Source organism: Lepus europaeus, chromosome 18 (assembly GCF_033115175.1).
Source record: "Lepus europaeus isolate LE1 chromosome 18, mLepTim1.pri, whole genome shotgun sequence".
Classification (NCBI taxonomy): Eukaryota; Metazoa; Chordata; class Mammalia; order Lagomorpha; family Leporidae; genus Lepus; species Lepus europaeus.
This window is the reverse complement of record NC_084844.1, coordinates 55,487,325-55,507,006: the sequence shown is the minus strand read 5'-3', so window position 1 is coordinate 55,507,006 and position 19,682 is coordinate 55,487,325. Positions and strand designations below refer to the sequence as shown.

Genomic DNA, 19,682 nt, shown 5'->3' with positions numbered 1-19,682 from the left:
GGTGCGCCGGCCGCAGCGCGCCAACCGCGGCGGCCATTGGAGGGTGAACCAACGGCAAAGGAAGACCTTTCTCTCTGTCTCTCTCTCTCTCTCACTGTCCACTCTGCCTGTGAAAAATTAAAAAAAATAATAAACACACACACACACACACAAATAACTCATCCAGTTTTCACAGGGACTTCATTCTCCCATTCAACAGTAGAGTAAACTGAGCTTATAGAGCTAAACTGGTTCTAAAACCCACTCTCTACTTCTGTTTTTTGCACAGTTTCTGGCTGGATAAAAATGGCTAGATGGCCTCAAGGGGTGGCAGCTAGCTTGGTAAAAAGATGCAGGGGTCAGCACACTTTATTGGAGGCAATGGGTATTTAATCAGCACACCATAGGTCATGGCCTGTGGCTCACCCCGGCTTTACCTGTGTGTCCCAGCGGGCACCCTCCATGAAGAGGCCATGGATGTAGGCCCCCTCCCGAGGAGGACTCCTGAACTCTTCCTTGTTCTTCTTTGTGACATCACATTGCAGGGCCATCTGGTCCAGCGGCCACTCGTTCTTGCGGGCCATTGACTGCATGATGGCGGTGAGGAAGGACTGGGGGTTGAAGAAGCCCGTGAGCCACACAGTGGAGGGCATTGCGAAGTCGCCCGTCCAAGCCTCCAGCTCCTTGATCCGGTGGAGGAGGTCGGGGAACCAGGCTGCCAGGCCCGCCGTGGAAGGGTAGGCCCGCCGGGCCCAGGCCTCTGGCACTGCATCTAGATACAGGGCATTCTGCAAGTTCTCCATGTCGCTGGTCATGGTCAGCTCCCCCTGCGGAAGACAGCACAAGATGGGGAGGAGTTAAGGGGGCAGCTTCAGAGACCTGTGGCTCCCGGCCACCAGGAGATGGGAGATGACGCCAGTGGCAGGAACTGCAGTGACTCCCTGTCTAGTGCTTGCTTTGTAATGTTTGTCTCACAGAGGCTGGTCCTTAAAACCTCCCTTGCTCTGGGATGGCAGAGCCTCACCTGTCTACTGTCAGGGCTTCAGAAAACACGACTGCTTGTGGGGTTCTGTGCTGCTCCAATGCTAACCTGAAACTCGAGTTCCTGCAGCCTCCGTAGCACCCCTGCGGGATGCTGTGCCCAGCGTAGAAACACAAGAAGCCAAAGCTGCGAAGACTTACATCTTCCCCAATGAATGATTTCCTTCAGAAACTGAGCTATTGATTCCACAGTCAATTTCAAGAGTCTCTCAAGACTAGATTCCTTGCGACCGGCCCCAAGCACAGAAATAAAGATGAGAGCATGAGAGAGAGAGAGAGAGAGAGAGAGAGAGAGAGAGAGAGAAAGACTGGATTCCTAAAGAAAGGTTTACACCCAAAAACCATCTTGCAATTACACTTTGTAACTTAAAGACCAGTTTCCTAAAGACGTGCAGCAGTTTCTTGAAGACCTCATTACCACTGCAGTGGTTTCTGTGGTAGGCATTAATGTACCCGACAGAGTTTGGCTCACTGCTGAAGGGCGGGCCTGGGGTCACCTTGGCTGTGTGATGGGAGACTGGCACCATGGAATTCCAGGTCCAACTCTTTCCCTGCACTTCTGGAACTGTTACAAATAGTTGGGCGTACCTACCTTAAGGTGAACATATTGCAGTGCCCTGAGTGACAGCCAGAGACCCCTGGTTTACAGGAAAGAGACTAACAACTTCTTCATGAACTTCCCAGATAGAGTACTGTTATTACATATACTTTCTGTAAGCTAGGGTGGTCTGGTGGCTGGACTGTGAAGATATTAATCCCTTGATATTTTAAAGAGATATACTCCTATTCAGAGAAGAGCAGGCCGAGTCAGTCTGAGTGCGTACAGCCTGAATTCCAGGTTTATCCCCCCACTCGGGTTAGAGAACCTTGTTACAGAGATGGAGAGCAGATTGGCCGCGTGCACCTGCTCTGTGGATTGAGGCTGCTGACCGGAGGGAGTCTGAGGCGTCTCCAGGCTCGGTGGGAGGGACATGTGCCCTGTGTGTGCCACCTCCATCTCTTTCCACTGCACCCAAGTGAGGTGAACACGTGTGTTCTGGCGGATCTCCTCAACAGTCTGCTGAGATGCGTACCATTATCAAGTTAAACTAGGAAAAGCTCTTCTTGTTGTTTGACGTCTCAGCTTTGGTATCTGCGGGCTCCTGGAATAATCTGCGGCTTGGGTATCTGAGCCCCGGACCAAACCTCAGAGACAGCATGGTTGCCTCATGGCTGCACTTACATAACAATTCATTGTTACACGCAATTTGTTACTTCATAAATAAGTTTCCCTTCAAGTACCTGAATATTTAATAACATTAAATACTTAGGTTAAATTTGGTGCAAAAGAGAAACAAGCCATTTGTTTTATGAGACCTTGTTATGGTTTGGATATCACTTTGGGTGTCGCCCAAAGGTGTATGTGTTACAGGCTTGGCTCCGGGTGGTACTACTGGCAAGTGTTGGCACCTTTAAAAGGTGGAGCCTGGTAGGAGGTCTTTAGATCACTAGGGGCACACTCACAAAGGGGATTGTGGGAGCCTGGCCTGGTTCCTCCTTGTTTCCTTCTTGGCTTGATAGGTGAACACACACTGTGACATGTGCTCCCCCACTGTCAGCTCTCAGAGGCCCAGAGCAATGGGGCTGCCCAAGTTTAGACTTGAACCCCCAGACCTTTGAGGTAAATAAAGCCCCCTTTCAGTCCCAGGTACCTCATCGCAGTCCCAGGAAGCTGGGCAATGCAGACTCCATCTGTGCAGGTTCGTTCTTGACTGCACCACCCAGGACTTCAGTGCCGAGATGCATGGAAGCCATCCCTTAGGAAGTGAGGGTCCTGGGATTCACCCATGTCAACCCATGGTCACATTAGTAACCGAACAAAATAGGGTGGCTGCACAGGTTTTTTTTTTTTTTTTTTTTTTTTTTTTTTTTTTTTTTTTTTTTTTTTAAAGATTAGGCAACAAGAAGGAGCCGAAAGGAGCCAAATCAGAACTGGAGGGCGAATGCCTGGTGACTTCCCAGTCAAACTCTCACAAAACTGCCCTTGATTGATGAGAGGAATAAGCAGCAGCCTTGTGGAGAAAAGACTCTCGGGTGAAGCTGTCCTGGGCATTTTCCTGCTAAAACTTTGGATAACTTCCTCGAAACACTCCTAATGAGATGTCATTGTTCCTTAGCCTTCCAGAAAGTCAATGTCAATGTCATGAGCATCCCCCAAAACTGTTGCTATGACCTTTATCCTTGACCAATCTGCTTTTGTTTGGACTACTTCTACCTCTTTTATCTTCTATTTTTCATTTTCATTTTATTTGAAAGGCAGAGAGACATATGGAGAGAGAGCTTCCATACAATGGTTTGTTGCATGGCCTTCTCATTCCACCAATGGTTCACTCTTCAAATGCGTGCATCAGCCACACCTGGGCTGGGTCAAAATCAGGAGCCTGGAACTCCATCCAGGTTACCCACGTGGGTGGCAGGGACACAGTCCAGGAGCTGTCACCTGCTGCCTCCACCAGCACGTGTTAGTAGGGAGCTGGACTGGAAGCAGGGTAGCCAGGACTCTGATTTGGTTTGTGGATGTCCCCAGTGGTGACTAAATAACTGTGCTAAGTGCCTTCTCCCCACCCCGCCTCTTGGTAGCCATTGCTTTGGTTGTGTTTTGTCTTCAGGGCCACACCGATAAACCTGTGCTCCATGTTACAGTTCTTCAAAGACATGTTTCACAGTCTCGATCCCACTTAATGGCCCATTTCCAGTGAAAGCCCTGCTCCTGTCTACAGCTGATCTAGGCACCCGTCACCCAGAAGTTTCGTCAGGTTTTAATTTTTCACTTAGAATTCTGTGAGCTGACACAATTGAGATGTCTGTGGTGTGGGCTGGTCGTCTGCTGTTAATCATTGGTGTCTTCCATCAGAGCATGAAGATGAACTTTGCCCCCACACGTCAAAGTGGATGGTCTGCCATCTGCCACGGGGGGGCTGCTGCTGCTTCTTTAATGTCACTTTCTGTGCTTTAATGTCCAGCAATCAAAGGAAAAGAGATTTCATTCCACAGTGGGGCGGGGCCCACAGCTGTGCTGCGCGGGCTTCATCTTCGACATCATCTTGTCCCTTGAAGTGAGGGGTACACTTTTAAACCACTGACATCTTTGGGGCAGTGTCCCCATAATCTTCTCAAAAATCATCAATGATTTTACCATTTTTCCACTCAAGCTTCCCAGTAAATTTCAGGCTTGTTCTGGCTTCAATTTTGACAGAATTCCTGATGCGGGGATAGGGGTTCTTTTCAAATTGGTGTCTTATCTTTCTTAGTCCTCCGATTTAGATCCTGTGCATTCATGTTAAAGCAAGTTAGGAAAGGGAAGGAGGAGGGAGGGTAGGATGGGAAGTATCACTATGCTTCTAAATCTGTATATATGAAATTTGTTTACCTTAAAAAAATGAACAAACACCCAAAAACCTAAGTTAGAACAAGTTTATTTTGGTTAAAAAAACCCACCTTGAAATCTATGCAGTTTTTTCATAATACACAATTTCTATGAATGTTTTGAAGATCTCTCATAGATACAGTATCACAGCATGTTATAGTATAATGACTTTATATTATATTGTAATTATAATATTACACTATTATATAACAATAAAATATATAATATTACATTATAATATTATAATAGTGTATCTATTGTATCCATTATAATATTATAATATTGTATCCATTATAATATTGTATCCATCAGTATGGTTTCCCTGCCCTAAAAGTCCTCTGGGCCCTGCCTGTCCATTCCTTCTTCCCAACCCATCAACCACTGTTTCCTATCTCCATAGCTTTGCCTTTTCCAGAATGTTCTATAATTGTAATCATACAGCCTTTTCAGATTGGCTGGTTTCACTTAGTAGCATGCATTTAACTTTCTCCACATGTTTTTGTGGCTTGATAGCTCGTTTATTTTTTAGCAATGAAAAAAAAAAGCATCCATTGTCTGCATGTACTACCACTTATCCACTCCCCTACTGAAGGGCCTCTTGGTTAACTCCAAGTTTTGGCAATTGTGAATAAGGCTGCCCTATACACCTGCATGTAGGTTTTCTCATGATGCTCTGAAACCTCAAATTTTGAGATGATTATAGATACACATGTTCTATAGGTATTATAGATACAGTCTGTTTTCTGTTATTGTAACCAAACACCTGAAGCTGAGCCCTTTTTGAGAAAAGAGCTTTAGTTGGGCTCACTGTTGTGGAGGGATGAGAGCTGTACCTGGCGACGGCTCCTTGCTGGCTGAGTCCTGGGGTGCTGCAGGGCACTGCATGGCCAAAGGCAGGGAGCGCGTGCACGGGTGTGTCTTCTGGGCTCCCTCTTGTGAAGCCACCACCCCAGTCACCTCATCTAGTCCTGCTCATTTCCTCCCAACACCACGGTGACATGAAGTTCCCACCCGCCTGCTACCTCACAGCGGTCACCACCTAAACCCTTGGGGTGCACACTCAAGTCATACCCAAATGATGGCAGGCCGTATTCACACGTTAGCTTATAAAAACAGGCTGTGGCTGGATTTGGCTTGTTGACTAATAGTTTGCTGAACCCTACTCCAGGAGTTACAATATACGTCTTTATGTTATCATAGTTTACCCTGAGAATCAGAGCACACCACTTCACATATGGTGCAGGCATTGTGTATAATATGCTTCTCCCTCTACCTTCTTGTTTTCCATGCCCTTGTTGGCATACATTTTGGTTCCACATCTGCTGCAGGGCCCACAGAAAAATTTTATTATTTTTGTTTTAAGCAGTTAATTATGAGATTTTGGATGGGTAAAAATTAGATACCATTTTCCTTTTTTCTAAGAAATTCCTTTAACATTTCTTACACTGTAGGCCTACTTGTTATGATTTATCAAATGTCTGAAAAAAATCTTTGCTTACTTTTTAAAACATTTATTTTGTAAAGATTTACTTATTTGAAAGGCAGGGTGACAGGGAGAAACAGAGAGAGAGAACTCTTTTGTATGCTGGTTCATTCTGCAAATGCTTGTAACAGCCAGAGATGGGCCAAGGTGAAGCTAGGACCCCAGATCCCCATCCAGGTCTCCCATGTGGGTGGCAGGAACTCATGTACTTGGGCCATCATCTGCTGCCTCCCAGGCACATCAGCAGGAAGCAGGAGCCAAAGTGGAGCTGGGCTTCAGACCAGCCCCTGTGCTGTGAGATGTGGGTGTCTGTTACCTGTTGCACAGGTAACTGCTGTACCAATTCCCACCCCAGTTTTCCTTCTTGAAAGACATTTTTTCTATGGGCAAAGAATTCTAGCTTTAAAGTGTTTTATTTTAGTATTTTAGCACTTTAATGATCTCTCTCCACTGTCTTCTGGTATGTACAACTTCTGAAATGAAATCTGCTATCATTCTTTCCTTTGCTCCTTTGCGTCTGCTATTTATTTTTTTCTTCTGGCTGCTGCTTTTTGTTTGAGAGGCAGAAAGAGAGAGAGAGAAAGAGACAGAGACATACACATACACAGTATGCTAGCTACTATCTGTTGATTCATTCCCCAAATGCCCACAACGTCCAGTGGGCTGAAGCCAGGAGCTGCACGTGGATGGCAGGTGCATCACCGCTGCTTCCCAGGTGTGCATTAGCAGGAAGCTCACACTAGGAATGGGAGCCAGGGATGGAACCCAGTTCTCCAGTGTGGCACACAGGTGTCCAACCAGCGTGTTAACTGCAAGGCCAAATGCTTGTGCCCGAGCTGCTTCCGAGACTGTGCCGGGGTTATCAGTTCTATTATGAAATATCTTTACAATGTTCTCACTGGGCCTATTCTACATAGGGCTCATTAGACTTTGGGGGACAGTAGGTTTATGGTTTTCATCAGATCTGTACAATTGGGGCTTTTATTTTTTATATTTTTAAAAAAGGATGTATTTACTTATTTGACAGACAGATTTACAGAGAGAGGGAGGTAGAGAGAGCCAGAGAGAGGGAGTTCGTCCATCTGTTGGTTCTCTCTCCAAATGGCCACAAATGCCAGGGCTGGGCCAGGCTTAAGCCAGGAGTCAGGAGCTTCTTCCACCAATGTGGGTGGCAGGGGCCCAGATACTGCCATCTGGTGAATGAACCAGCAGATGGAAGATCTCTCTTTCTCTTTGTTTCTCTCTGTCACTCTGCCTTTCAAATAAATAAAATAAATCTTAAAAAAAAGATATACAAAGCAGGGTTGGCATTAAGTCTGGCAGTTAAATGCCTGTGTCCCGTATTGGGATGCGGGGCTTTGATTCCCAGCTCTGGCTCCTGACTCCAGCTTCCTGCTAACGCAGCTCCTAAGAGGCAGCAAGATCTCAAATGGCTGGGTTCTTGCCACTCACATGGGAAACCTGGATTGAGCTCCTGCCTCCTGGCTTGGACCCCAGTCCAGCCCTGGCCACTGTGGGCATTTGGAGAGTGAACCAGCAGATGGAATCTCTCTCTCTCTCTCTCTCTCTGTTTCTCTTTGTCTTTCCCCAGGCAGCTGCCACACCCCTTCCACCATTCACGGTCCTCAGGGTCTCACAGCGAGGTACCTCTTGCATCAGCTCATACTTTTGGTGCAGACATCATGGCCTCCATCCCGTCAATGATGAATTCCTGGGTGCATGAATTTGTTTATTATAAATTCTAAGAGAGTTGATACGATGACTTAAAAACGATCCGTGTTGTCTAACTTGCATGCCCAGTCTGGGCGGGGAACGAGGGTTTGCCTGTCTGATGAGTAACAAGAGATACCCTGTGGCCTCTTATGCTATTTTGATCTCGGGAGTTCCAAACCAGCAGCCTGGTGACTCCTGGAGGAATCACGTCTGGAGTACGGAGCAGGGACAAGAGCGAGCAGAACACAGGGATTTGGGGCACAGTGAAGGTCCATGAGGCCGTGCATGTCGCAGACACCTACTAGCTTTGGGGGCTGAGGGACAGAAAGATAAACCCCAGCCCCTGTCCCCCAGGCTGGTGGCACTGGAGGCTGAAGATGGGAACGGGTGCAGGCAGACCCATGCTGCACGGGGAGGGGTTGGTTCTGGAACCGCTGCGGACACCCACATCAGTGCACGCTCATGTTCCTTCTAGATGGTGGAGGAGCATCTGCCTGGACCCCCATGTCCATCCTTCTGCCTAGCTTAGATTGAACTTTGGGTGACCTATGTAAGTGCTAGGCACATGCTTCTCCGCGCTGGGTCATGTCGGGAACAGTGAGTGACCAGAAGAGGGAGCCTGCCCCAGGCCAGTACAGTTGTCCAGGTATTTCTGATGTGCAGTTGGAGGCTGAACCCCCAGATACGGGGTCCATTCTGGGACTTTCCTGACCTCACAGCCTTGTTCTGCTTTCTTCCTCTGCATCTTTACGGGGAACGTGTCTCGGTTTATCTTTGACAGTCCTGCCCGGTGTTAGAACATGTTGGTGTGGCTCCCCTGTCTGCTTGGGCATGCCCTGACCCGACTGGCCCCAGAGCTCATCCCTCAACACTGCCTGAGCCAGACCGAGTGCAGAGAGACACGCCCTCCTCCACCCCTTCGCCCTCGCCCAGGCATGCTCTGGGATTCACTGCTCCCCCAGAACCTCAGGGAGGGCTCCCAGCAGACGAATGAGTGAGTGACTTGCAAGTCAGATGGGTAAACAGACTTCACCCACGGCATGTGGCTGCAGTAAGCTAAGATCGCAGCCAACACCTGGAGGCTGCTACTCCTGGGGACAAGTGCTCTGCAGGGCTGCACAGTGGACAGCCAGCGTCCTTGCTGACATCTGAGAGAGGGCTGTAGGATTCTGTGCGTCAGCTGATGGCACGCTGGGGCAGGATTTGCAAACTCTGCCAAGCACCGGCAGCCTGCCGCATGCCCTTCCTCCCTGTCTCCTTCCTTTTCACTCCCCTCCACTGATACTGGAGGGGAAAAAAAGAATGGAAGGAGTTTTTTTTTTTTTTTTTTTACACCCACTAACCTGGATTTTGCAATCAGTTTCATAGCTTCTCCATGCCCAAGTAACTGGCAGTGGAACTGGTCAACCCTTCTGCTGGTCAAGAGAGATGTTAGTGCACATGCAGTGCCTTGGTCCTTCCACACTACCTCACGGCCACACTCTGGTTTCTGTACACGGACACCTTTTTGATTAATGAGGTCACTGTAGGACAGCTCCCCGGGGTCCAGTTGTGTGCCCTGTGGCAGCGCCAGCACCTCAAGACATCGCTCACCTTTAAGCCGAGGTCCAGCTCCCGGAGCGAGCGCTGGATCTCCCTGGTGAGGCTGTTCATCCGCTCGCACTCCTGGAAGGCGACGGCGATGTACGGAGTGCGCTCCTCCACTCTGGCCATCAGCTCGGGGATGCTAAACTCGTCCGTCATCCGCTCCAGGATTTCTTCCAGAAGGCCCTTGACCTGCCCCGCCACAGAAGACCCTGGGTTAGGAGGGGCTTTGCTTCTCCAGAAAGATCCCGTCCTGCTGCCCAGGGCCCCGAAGAGGCCACTCGCCCATCACCTGCTGCTCCGCCACACGCGGCACCTGCCTACACTTCTGCCTGTTTGCTCCAGGCAGCTCCATCCTAGGCAGGGGGAGGACTGACACAGGAGAGCACTCCACAGCTGCCGACATGCTGTGCCTCGTGGGACCAGCGCCAATGCCTCTCTAGGAACTGGTTGTTGAACAGCTCAGGGGCCAACTCAGTCAGTTCTGGGAATCAAACTAGAAAGCATAAGGCTAGGGCTTCCACTGGCCCTTGTGGGCCATGTGATGCTGGAGTGATAGGCAGCAGCGATGCACATACACACATGTGCACACTTACGAACACACATGAATAGATGCACACATATATGTGTACACGCATGTGCACACACGTACATGTATGAACATATTCATAAACAGAGGTGCACACTCATACATGTACACAATACTTATGCATACACTGAAATACATGCAATCATATAAACATATACTCCCACACTCATACATGTACCTACACATACATACACACACTGATACACATACAATCACATACACCCACACACATACATGTACATATACATACACACTGAGACACATACACACAACCACAAACATACACCCACATACAAACTCATACACACACTCACATACACATACATACTCATACACACAGATACACATGCACACAATCACATATACACACACGCGCACACACTCATACATGTACACACATTCATACATACACACACTGACACACATGCACATGATCACATATACGTTTATACCCACACTCATACACGTAACACACTGATACACATGCACACACATACAGACACATATTCACACAAGACACATATACACAAAAATATACCTACACAGATACAGAGACACATGCACACATAAATAACACACACATACACAAATGACACTTATATACATACACATCACACATGTGCTCACATACACACACACGGTCAGTTTGGCGTTTCTGTGATGTGACCCTGGGTTTTGCATCTCTGAGTTCTAGGGAAACACCCTCACCCATCATGCACACATGTACACACATGTACAATCTTCCTTTGCACCTGTGCTTCCTTTCCCCATACAGACTGTCAGCTACTTAGACCTCGGGAGCTATAACCGCCAGGATCTCTCTCCTGGGACATCGGAAGCAAGGCACAGAGGCTCTGAGCAACTTTGGGGCAAACATTTGGAGGCTGAGTTTGCCATTTTGGAGTCCATGAGTAAGCCTGGGAGGTCCATCAGCAGAGGAAGAGAGATGAAGCAAGTGCACACCCAGCAAACTGCGAAGGAGGGAGAGGAGGCGGACATGTGGAGCAGGTGAGCAGGTGAGTAGGCAGCACCCTTCCTCGAGTGGGGAGAGCTGAGCCCTAGATCCATCCACTGCGGTGGATGCCCAGTGTTTTTGTCTTCATCGTCTAGGAACAGGTCTCCATCTCCTGTAACAAATGACCTCTTCCCCATTGTTTGTTTTTTTTGGTGGCAGATAGTCACTGGGCCCAGCATCCTGAGCCCAAGTTAGACCAATCAGATTATCGCCCCCAGGAGCCCAGGGTCTAGGAGCCACTGGCAGGATGGACAGGCCCTGAAAGGACTGCCCACTCTTTTTTTATTTCTCCCAGGGACCCTAGGCCCATGGGGGTCTTTATTTTGTCTTGGGTTGACTACTTTGATATAGTAAGCTATTTCTTGCCTGGTTCAGCTGAATTGCAATCAAAGAACTCTGACGGGGTTAGCATGGTTCTGCCAGGCTTCCCCATGGGCCTCTAAGTTCTCATCTACAAATGTTTCCAAGAGCATCTTTCTCTGCCTGTCCCCTCCTCTCCACCTCCCAGGGTTGACACGAAGATCAGCTCAAGTGAGCTGATGAATGTGGCAGCATCCGACAGCTCTAAAGAACCATGTACACGTAGAGGATGATGCACATTCACCTGGCCTTGCATTGCTAACGTACAATACAGTCCCCAGGAAAATAGCTGATGTTAGAAAAAAAAAAGGAAGCAAAAACCCATCACCCTGTCACGAGCGGGTCTCCGGTGCTGTCATAGCAAAAACAGGAATAGAATTCAAATGGTCCTTGAGGCTCTGCCAGGGTAGAAGACAAATGGCTAAAATTGTACCATATTTCCATCTCTGGAGTGGAATTCGAAGAAACAGCCCTATATCAGTGAGCTGCCATTTGAACATTACTCACGAAAAGATGAAAAGATAGTCCAAGGAGACTGTTCCACAATGCACTGGGTGTGGGGGCGCGGAGTTCTGTTGCCGATCTGGCCGTGCAGGGTTTGGAGGCCCAAGAAAAGAGAGGACCGATGAGGAAGGGGGTGGGGTCCACAGATGTATGAAAAGCCGAATTTAAACAGAAGCTGGAGGCACATGTTTGGTAGTTTAGGTGCTGGTTAGGATGCTCGTGTCCCACACTGGAATACATGGGTTCAGTGCCTGGCTACAGCTCCTCATTCCAGCTTCCTGCCGATGTAGACCCTGGGAGGCAGACTCAAGGACTCGGGTCTCAGCCACCTGCGTGGGAGACCCAGACTGAGTTCCCAGCTCCAGGCTTCAGCACCTTGGCCATTGTGGGCATCTGGGGAGTGAACCAGCAGATGAGAGCTTTCTCTTTTTCACTCTCTCCCTCTCTCCCTCTTTCTCCCCATCTCTCTGCCTCTTGAAAAAGAGATAGCATATTTTTTTTCTCCAAATGGCTGGCTAGTTGTTCAACACCAAAGAAATCCAATACTGAGGGGATTCCATAAGGTAGATATGGGCTTCCCCAAGCAACACCCAGCCTCAGTACTGTCTGGATCACCTTAGATGCTCTTGAGTTTATGAGGAAATATCCTTGGAAGATGAATGGTTAGGAAAACTGGTTGCTATCAAACATTTAGGCTCCTGGGATAGATGCAAACTGATTGCCTAAAGGAATGAGGCTTTTATTTAAAGATGTGGAGCGATGTCATCAGAGTAATAGTCCTCAAGTTTTTGAATTTTTGAAATTTTTTGAATTTTTTTTTTTTTTTTTTTTTTTGGACAGGAAGAGTGGACAGTGAGAGAGAGACAGAGAGAAAGGTCTTCCTTTTGCCATTGGTTCACCCTCCAATGGCCGCCGTGGTAGGCGCGCTGCAGCCGGCGCACCGCGCTGATCCGATGGCAGGAGCCAGGTGCTTCTCCTGGTCTCCCATGGGGTGCAGGGCCCAAGCACTTGGGCCATCCTCCACTGCCTTCCCGGGCCATAGCAGAGAGCTGGCCTGGAAGAGGGGCAACCGGGACAGGATCGGTGCCCCGACCGGGACTAGAACCCGGTGTGCCGGCGCCGCAAGGCGGATGATTAGCCTAGTGAGCCGCGGCGCCGGCCAGTCCTCAAGTTTTAAATGCCTGATAATGAGCTAGAAAACTTGGAATTCTGATGCTGGCGTCTGGAGTCAGACCTGGACATGGTCAATCTAGTAACTTGGATGCAAGTGAGATACTTTGAGAAAGCTGTTTTCATTTGAATATTTTATTTATTTTATTTGTTCAAAATGCAAAGAGATAGAGAGATAGACAGACACACAGAGATCTTCCATCTATATGCTACTTCACTCCTTGAATGCGGGCAAAAGCCAGGACTGGGTCAAGCTAAAGCTGGGAACTGGGAGCTGGGAAATCAAAGCAGGCCTCCCATGTGAGTGGCACAGGCCTCATCGCCAAGGAAGAAAGGAAGTGCTTCCAAGGAAAGTCACTGAGGGGACAAGTGCTATAGGCTGAGTTGTGTACCCCAGACTTCTTCTTCTTCTTTTTTTTTTTTTTGAAAAGCAGAGTGGACAGTGAGAGAGAGAGAGAGAGAGAGAGAGAGAGAAAGGTCTTCCTTTTGCCGTTGATTCACCCTCCAATGGCCGCCACGGCCGGCACTTCACACTGATCCAAAGCCAGGAGCCAGGCGCTTCGCCTGGTCTCCCATGGGGTGCAGGGCCCAAGCACTTGGGCCATCCTCCACTGCACTCCCAGGCCATAGCAGAGAGCTGGCCTGGAAGAGGGGCAACCGGGACAGAATCCGGCACCCCGACTGGGACTAGAACCTGGTGTGCCAGCACCGCAGGCGGAGGATTAGCCTATTGAGCCATGGCGCCGGCCCCCCAGACTTCTTATGCTTAAGTGCTAACCCCCGGTACCTCAGAAGGTGACTATCTGGAGCCTTTGAAGAGGCGATTAGGTTAAAAGGAAGCCATTAAGGGGGCTGTGTTGTGGCGCAGCAGGTTAAGAAGTAATTTTGATGCCGACATACCATATTGGAGCACTGGTTAGAGTCCTGGCTGCTCCACTTCCAATCTGGCTCCCTGCTAATCTGCCTGGGTAAGCAGTGGAGGATGGCCCAAGTGCTTGGGTGTCTTCCACCCATGATGGAGTTCCTGGCTCTAGTCTTTGGCATGAATCAGCCCCGGGTGTTGTAGCCATCTGGGGAGTGAACCAGTGGATGGAAGATCTCTCTGTCTCTCTCTCTCTCTGTCTCTCCCTGTATCTCTTGCTCTCTCTGTCATTCTGCCTGCCAAACAAACAAATAAATCTTTAAGAAGAGAGCCATTCAGGCAGGCCCAAATCTAGTCTTTCTGGTATACATCCAGGAAGAGGAAATTTTGATGCACACAAGAGAGACAACAGGGGTTTGCATGCCCAGAGTAGAGATGCCCTAGGAGAAAGCAAACCTGCCAGTACCTGGATCCTGGACTTTGAGCCTCTAGAATATGAACAAAATAAATTCCAGTTGTTGAAGCCACCCTGTCTGTGGCAACGAACACAGCCAGGTGCCCTTCCTGAGTAATAGCAGGTTCACCTGCCTTCGAGGGCTATCTGGGGCCATGCAGCAGTCCTGGCTGACAGCAGCAAAATGTGCCTTGGTGTCTTAGAAGAGAAAATGGAAGATTATGGAGACTGCTAGTTGTTTGTCCCTGTGTCCCCCACCCTCAACTGTTCTCTCTTCTCCCAAGGCACACACAGCCTGGCCACACAGAGAAACCCTCAGCTTCCCTTCATCTGTGAGAGTTCTTCACAGATCCATGGAAAGCGCATGTTATGAAAAAAACTACACGTGCATCTCAAACATTCTTTGCAAGGTAATCACCTTATTTTTTCATTCCATTTTCTACAGACTTCTGAAAAACTGTTTTTATTTATTTTCATTTTATTTGAAAGAGAGACACAGAGAGATGCAGACACAGAGATCTTTGATCTGCTACAACAGCTAGGCCTGGGCCAGGCCAAAGCCAGGAGCCTGGACCTCAGTCAGGCCTTCCATGTGGCTGGCAGGGACCCAAGTGTTGAGCCACCATTTGCTGCATCCCAGGATGCTGATTAGCTGGAAGCCGGAATTGGAAGTGGAACTGGGACTTGAACATGAGTTCAAGTACTCTAATGGGTTCATGTACTCTAATATGAGATGTGGGTGTTTCAGGCAGTAGCTGAATTGCGACACCAAATGCCCACTGCTTTACCAACTTCTGAAGTATCCTGGTAGATGTGGACATGGAAGTAGACTTGGGTGAAGAGCTTGCGGGTGTATGTGGAAGGTGCAACCTCTGGTCTTTTGCTACCTAGTAACAAAACATCTCTGCACTTGGGCTCTTTGCCTTTCTCCTGGAACCTCAAGAGGATGGGAAGGAGCAGGGCTCATGAGAACATGTGAGCTCTATGTGAGGAACCCTACCATGGTGAGTCCCAGGTTATTGAGCAGTTGCACCTGCACCCAGTGAGCTGTACACTTCCTATCCTACACAGTATCATGCATGGCAAGTGATCATGGCCCACACCATTGCTTCAGTTAGCCGGGGGAGGGCATAAGGAAGTGATGACAGAAGCTTCTTTGACCCTTGTCTGAAATATATTACTTACACAGATGCTCCTCCTTAAGTTACCATGGGGTTACAATATCCTAACAAACCCTTTGTAAGTAAAAAAAATATTGTAAAATGCATCTGTTATGAGCACACCCAGCCTACCCAACATCATAGGTTAGCTTCTCCTGCTTCAAATGAACTCAGAACATTCCTATTTGCCTACAGCTGGGCAACATCATATAACATACAGTCTATTTTATAAGGTGTTGAACATCTTTTGTGATTTGTTAGGTTACAGCATTGGAGGTTTTCCCTAGTGACAGCGGGGCTGGCTGGGAACCAGGTTTGCTGCTGCTGTCCAGCACTGGGGGAGAGGAAGGGACCACATATCACTAGCCCGAGGTGTGATTTCTACAGAATGACTATCACCTCTGCATCATCGTAAAACTGACAACTCACTCAGATGAACCACTCTGAGTCGAGGATCACCCACCGGGATGGCTACAGCCTTTCTCATTTTTAGAGCTAAGGAACATTTTTTGTTCTGGTTGGTCTGGATTCTTCCCCTCCTCTTCATTCTAAGATTGTATGTTACACATCAAACAGTGGAATAGGGTGAACAGTGTGATTTAAAAGGAAAGCAGAGGGCAGGAATTGGGTAGAGCAGTCAAGATGCCCCTGGGCTACCTGCATCCCGCATCAGAGCGCTGGGTGTGTTCAGGTCTCAGCGCCTCTCCTGATTCCATTTCCTGTGCATGTTCGCCCTGGGAGGAGCAGATGACTCAAGGACTCAGGTCCCTGCTACTTCCATGCGAGACTCAGGTTGAGTTCCCGGCTTCTGCCTGGCCCAGCCCTGGCTATTGTGGCCATCTGAGGAGCAAACCAATAGATGGAAGACTTCTGTCTATCCCTCTATTTTTGCATTATGAACAAATAAAATAAGTAAATAAAATACTTGGCTTCCTTGAAGTAGGCCAAGTTTCATCCAAGCCATTTGGATTGCTCATTCCTAAGTCTAAGTCCAGACTCCAGAAGGAGGATTTCAAGTCCTCCGGCTCAGCAGAAGCATTTTAACATTTGAGAACGACTGTTTGCATGGTACCCACTCCACGCCTTTGAATGAAAGTCTGACTCCTTTAGGATCAATCGGTTTGCTTCCCTAAGGCCAATCCCAGGGGCCTGAAAGTTTGATAACCACCTGTCTTCCTAACCCTTCATCTTCCAGGTGGGCATATGTCCTCAAAAACCCCAGGGTGTCTCTAAGTGAGGGGACCCAGGCAGTACTGGGGATGGGTGTTGGTTAGAGGGAAGGAGCGCTACATCTCGAACGCTGAAATAGGTTGTCATAGGGAAAAATTCAGGCACACATTCTATTTGGTGGCTCACCCATTTTTTGTCCCCTCTGTTACCTCCTGTACCAGGCACAGGGCCCCGCCCTGTCCAGTCAACCTTTCTACTCCACAGGGTTCCCTCCACCACGCTGACTCTTCAGAGGTGCTGTTCTTACGAGCTCCTCCCTGTGAGGGTGCGGTGCCCAGGAGTCATTCACCCAGAGTGGGTGTCTTTGTGTGAAAGCGGAGGGGGCTTGCCCAAACGGACACCTCCTTGGTGGAGTGGGGAAGCCGGCAGGTGCTTGCAGTGTCAAGGTTTCCAAATCACCATTGATCAGTCCCACCCTTTCTAAGCTTGGGCAGGCAAATGGAGTGAAGAGATGATGGGTGGGCTGGGCAGCCCACAAGGGCAGGACTTCCTGTGATGTAACCAGACCTGGGAGGACGAGGAGCTCACAGAGGTGACGGGCCAGCAGGTCAAGGCTGGACAGGCCACACCTCAGGTGCAGGGTCTCTGCTGGGTCCTGCCAGTGTGGCTGGTAGCGGGGAGGGGGAGCCTCTACCTGCAAGAGCGAGCCCAGGCCATCCCCACCACACACCTGTTCTTCCCGGGTGCCTGCGGCTCCATCCCCAGCCTGGCGGTCCCGAGGCTGCAGCTCCAGCACGGTGCGGAAGAGCTTGTCCGAGGTCTGGGTCAGGAAGCCGATCTCTGCGTTGGGGTGGAGGCCGTAGAGGTAGGGCGACTCCGGGGGCAGCTCGGCGTCGATGTACTGAAATCAGTCAGGGGCAGGCTCACTTAGAGAGCAAGCCAGGGGGCGGGCGTTGTGGCACAGCCAACTGGGCTGCAGCCTGCAACACCGGCATCCAGTATTGGAGTGTGGATTCAAGTCCTGGCTGCTCTGCTTCTGATCCAGCTCCCTGCTAATGCCCCTGGGAAAGCAGTAGGGGATGGCCCAAGTGTTTGGGATCTAGAGGGAGATTCAGGTGAAGTTTGTCCCCGCTGCCTTTCTTGCCTTCCTGTTTTCCCCCACCCCCCTTACCAGAACAGTGTCCCAGAATGTCCTGTTCATTGTCTACTGCTTTCCCAGGCCACAGCAGAGAGCTGGATTGGAAATGGAGCAGCCGGGACTTGAACCGGAGCCCACATGGGATGCCGGCACCGCAGGCGGAGGCTTAGCCTACTGCGCCACAGTGCCAGCCCCGTCTCATTCTCTTCTTTTGGAAGCACAGAAGACTTGATCCATCTCAGTCTCACCCTGTCCCATGGCTTGCTGACACAGACATCGGGAGAGTTTCCCACAATCCCTCAGCAACACGAAGCCCACCCTGGTGTTTTACACAAACTCTGACAGGGTCCCAGCCAGAAGGGGATCCCCACCCCCACCTCCACCCCCTTTTTATTCCCTCCTCCCCTCTGATTATCTACATCAAGACAAACCTAAACCCATACATGGGACTATGTGTGCTGAACAGACGTGTAATTGGGCTATAGGGTGAGGTGAGATGGGCTACAAACTGGAGAGCTTGTGTCCCAGGCAAAAGGCAGGGCCGGCATTGTAGTACAGTGGGTTAAGCTGCTGTCCACAGCACCAGCATCCCATATTAGCACTGGTTCGAGTCCAGGCGGCTCCACTTCCGATCCAACTCCCTGCTAATGCAACTAGGGAAGCAGTGGAAGATGGCCTATGTCTTTGGGCCCCTGCACCCATGTGGGAGACCTGGAAGAAGCTCCTGGCTTCAGATTAGCCCAATTGTGGCCGTTGTGGCCATCTGGGGAGTGAACCAGCGAATGGAAAATATATCTTCCTCTCTGTCTCTCCCTCTCCCCCCCTCCCTCTCTCTGTAACTCTGACTTTCAAATAAATAAATAAATAAATCTTAAAAAAAAAAAAAAAAGTGTGGTGCCTAATTGAGTCAGTTCCAGTGGTCACAATCAGCCATATCTCAAATGCCTGCCAGGCTGTCCACGCGCATTGTATCCTTCTGTTCTTTTTATGATGGTGGGAAAATATCCCTCATGATTTTCTCCCATGCTATTTTGATGATTTTTTGGAGTCATTAACATCCAGCCCAAGTAAAAAGATTGCTCACTTCTCAAAAGCAGGTGTGTGTTTATTTTTGTATCTCTTCCAGCATTTGGCACACCCCTGCACTTTTGGAGAGTTCCTTATAACCACCGATTATTAAGGGAAAGATTAGAGGGTGACATCGCCCCTGTCGCTCAGTGTGTACAAACCAGGTTGTCCCTGGGTAAAACAATCAGATCTTCGTCTCACATCACCTTCTCCAGCCTCTTGTCAAATTAGCCTGTGGACACTAGGGGGCGCTCTTGCACTACTTTCCTGTGAGAAGCCGTGCAGCCTGGGTCAAATAGTTAAACAAAAAACCCTCTTATTTTCCTTAAAGAGATTTATTGTTTTTAATTTCCCCTCATAGGTCAGTTTTTCTGGATCAAATGACTTTGAAGACTTATCCTCTTAAGTTTTATGACTTAAAAAAATTCTAAAGCTTGCAGTTAAGGTTTCTATGACCAGTATATGACTAGTACTCAAGACTTTCTTTTTTTTTTGAATACGTATTTGTTGTTCACCTCTTAGGTACCAAGTTCAGAGGGCCTAATCCTGAGCATCAGTCAAAAGACTGATTATTCTTTAAAAGCTTTTATTTATTTATTTGTAAGGCAGAGTGCCACAGAGAGAGCGAGAGACACAGAAAGAGAGAGGGAGAGACAGACAGAAATCTTCCAAGTGCCCACAACAGCCAGGGCTGGGCCAGGCCAAAGCCAGGAGCCAGGAATTCCATCCTGGTTTCCCACGTGGGTGGCAGGGACCCAGTGCTTGGGTCATTATCTGCTGCATTCCAGGTGCATTAGCAGGGAGCTGGATGGAAAGCAGAGGCAGGACTTGGTCCAGGGAACCCTGATATAGGATGCTGGCATCCCCAGTGGTGGCTTAACCCACTGTGCCACACTGCCACTCCATAGTACTCGAGACTTCTTTTCTGCATGTTCAAAAGTCCAGCAATAAAAATTCTAAAAAAAATGATCTTTCAGTATATTTTT

The 19,682-nt window shown here is 48.9% G+C and overlaps 1 protein-coding gene across 1 annotated transcript in view; it reads right to left on the bottom strand.

Annotated features, from left to right (window-relative positions):
• The window catches only part of DNAH9 (dynein axonemal heavy chain 9), a 359,765-nt gene that overhangs the window by 8,222 nt on the left and 331,861 nt on the right, over nucleotides 1-19,682 (bottom strand). Inside the window, exons 66-68 of the mRNA XM_062215967.1 lie at nucleotides 17,221-17,391; nucleotides 9,216-9,398; nucleotides 417-806 (exon numbers count right to left, since the gene is read on the bottom strand). Coding sequence (XP_062071951.1) covers nucleotides 417-806; nucleotides 9,216-9,398; nucleotides 17,221-17,391 — 744 coding nt within the window. The remainder of the gene's footprint in view (nucleotides 1-416; nucleotides 807-9,215; nucleotides 9,399-17,220; nucleotides 17,392-19,682) is intronic.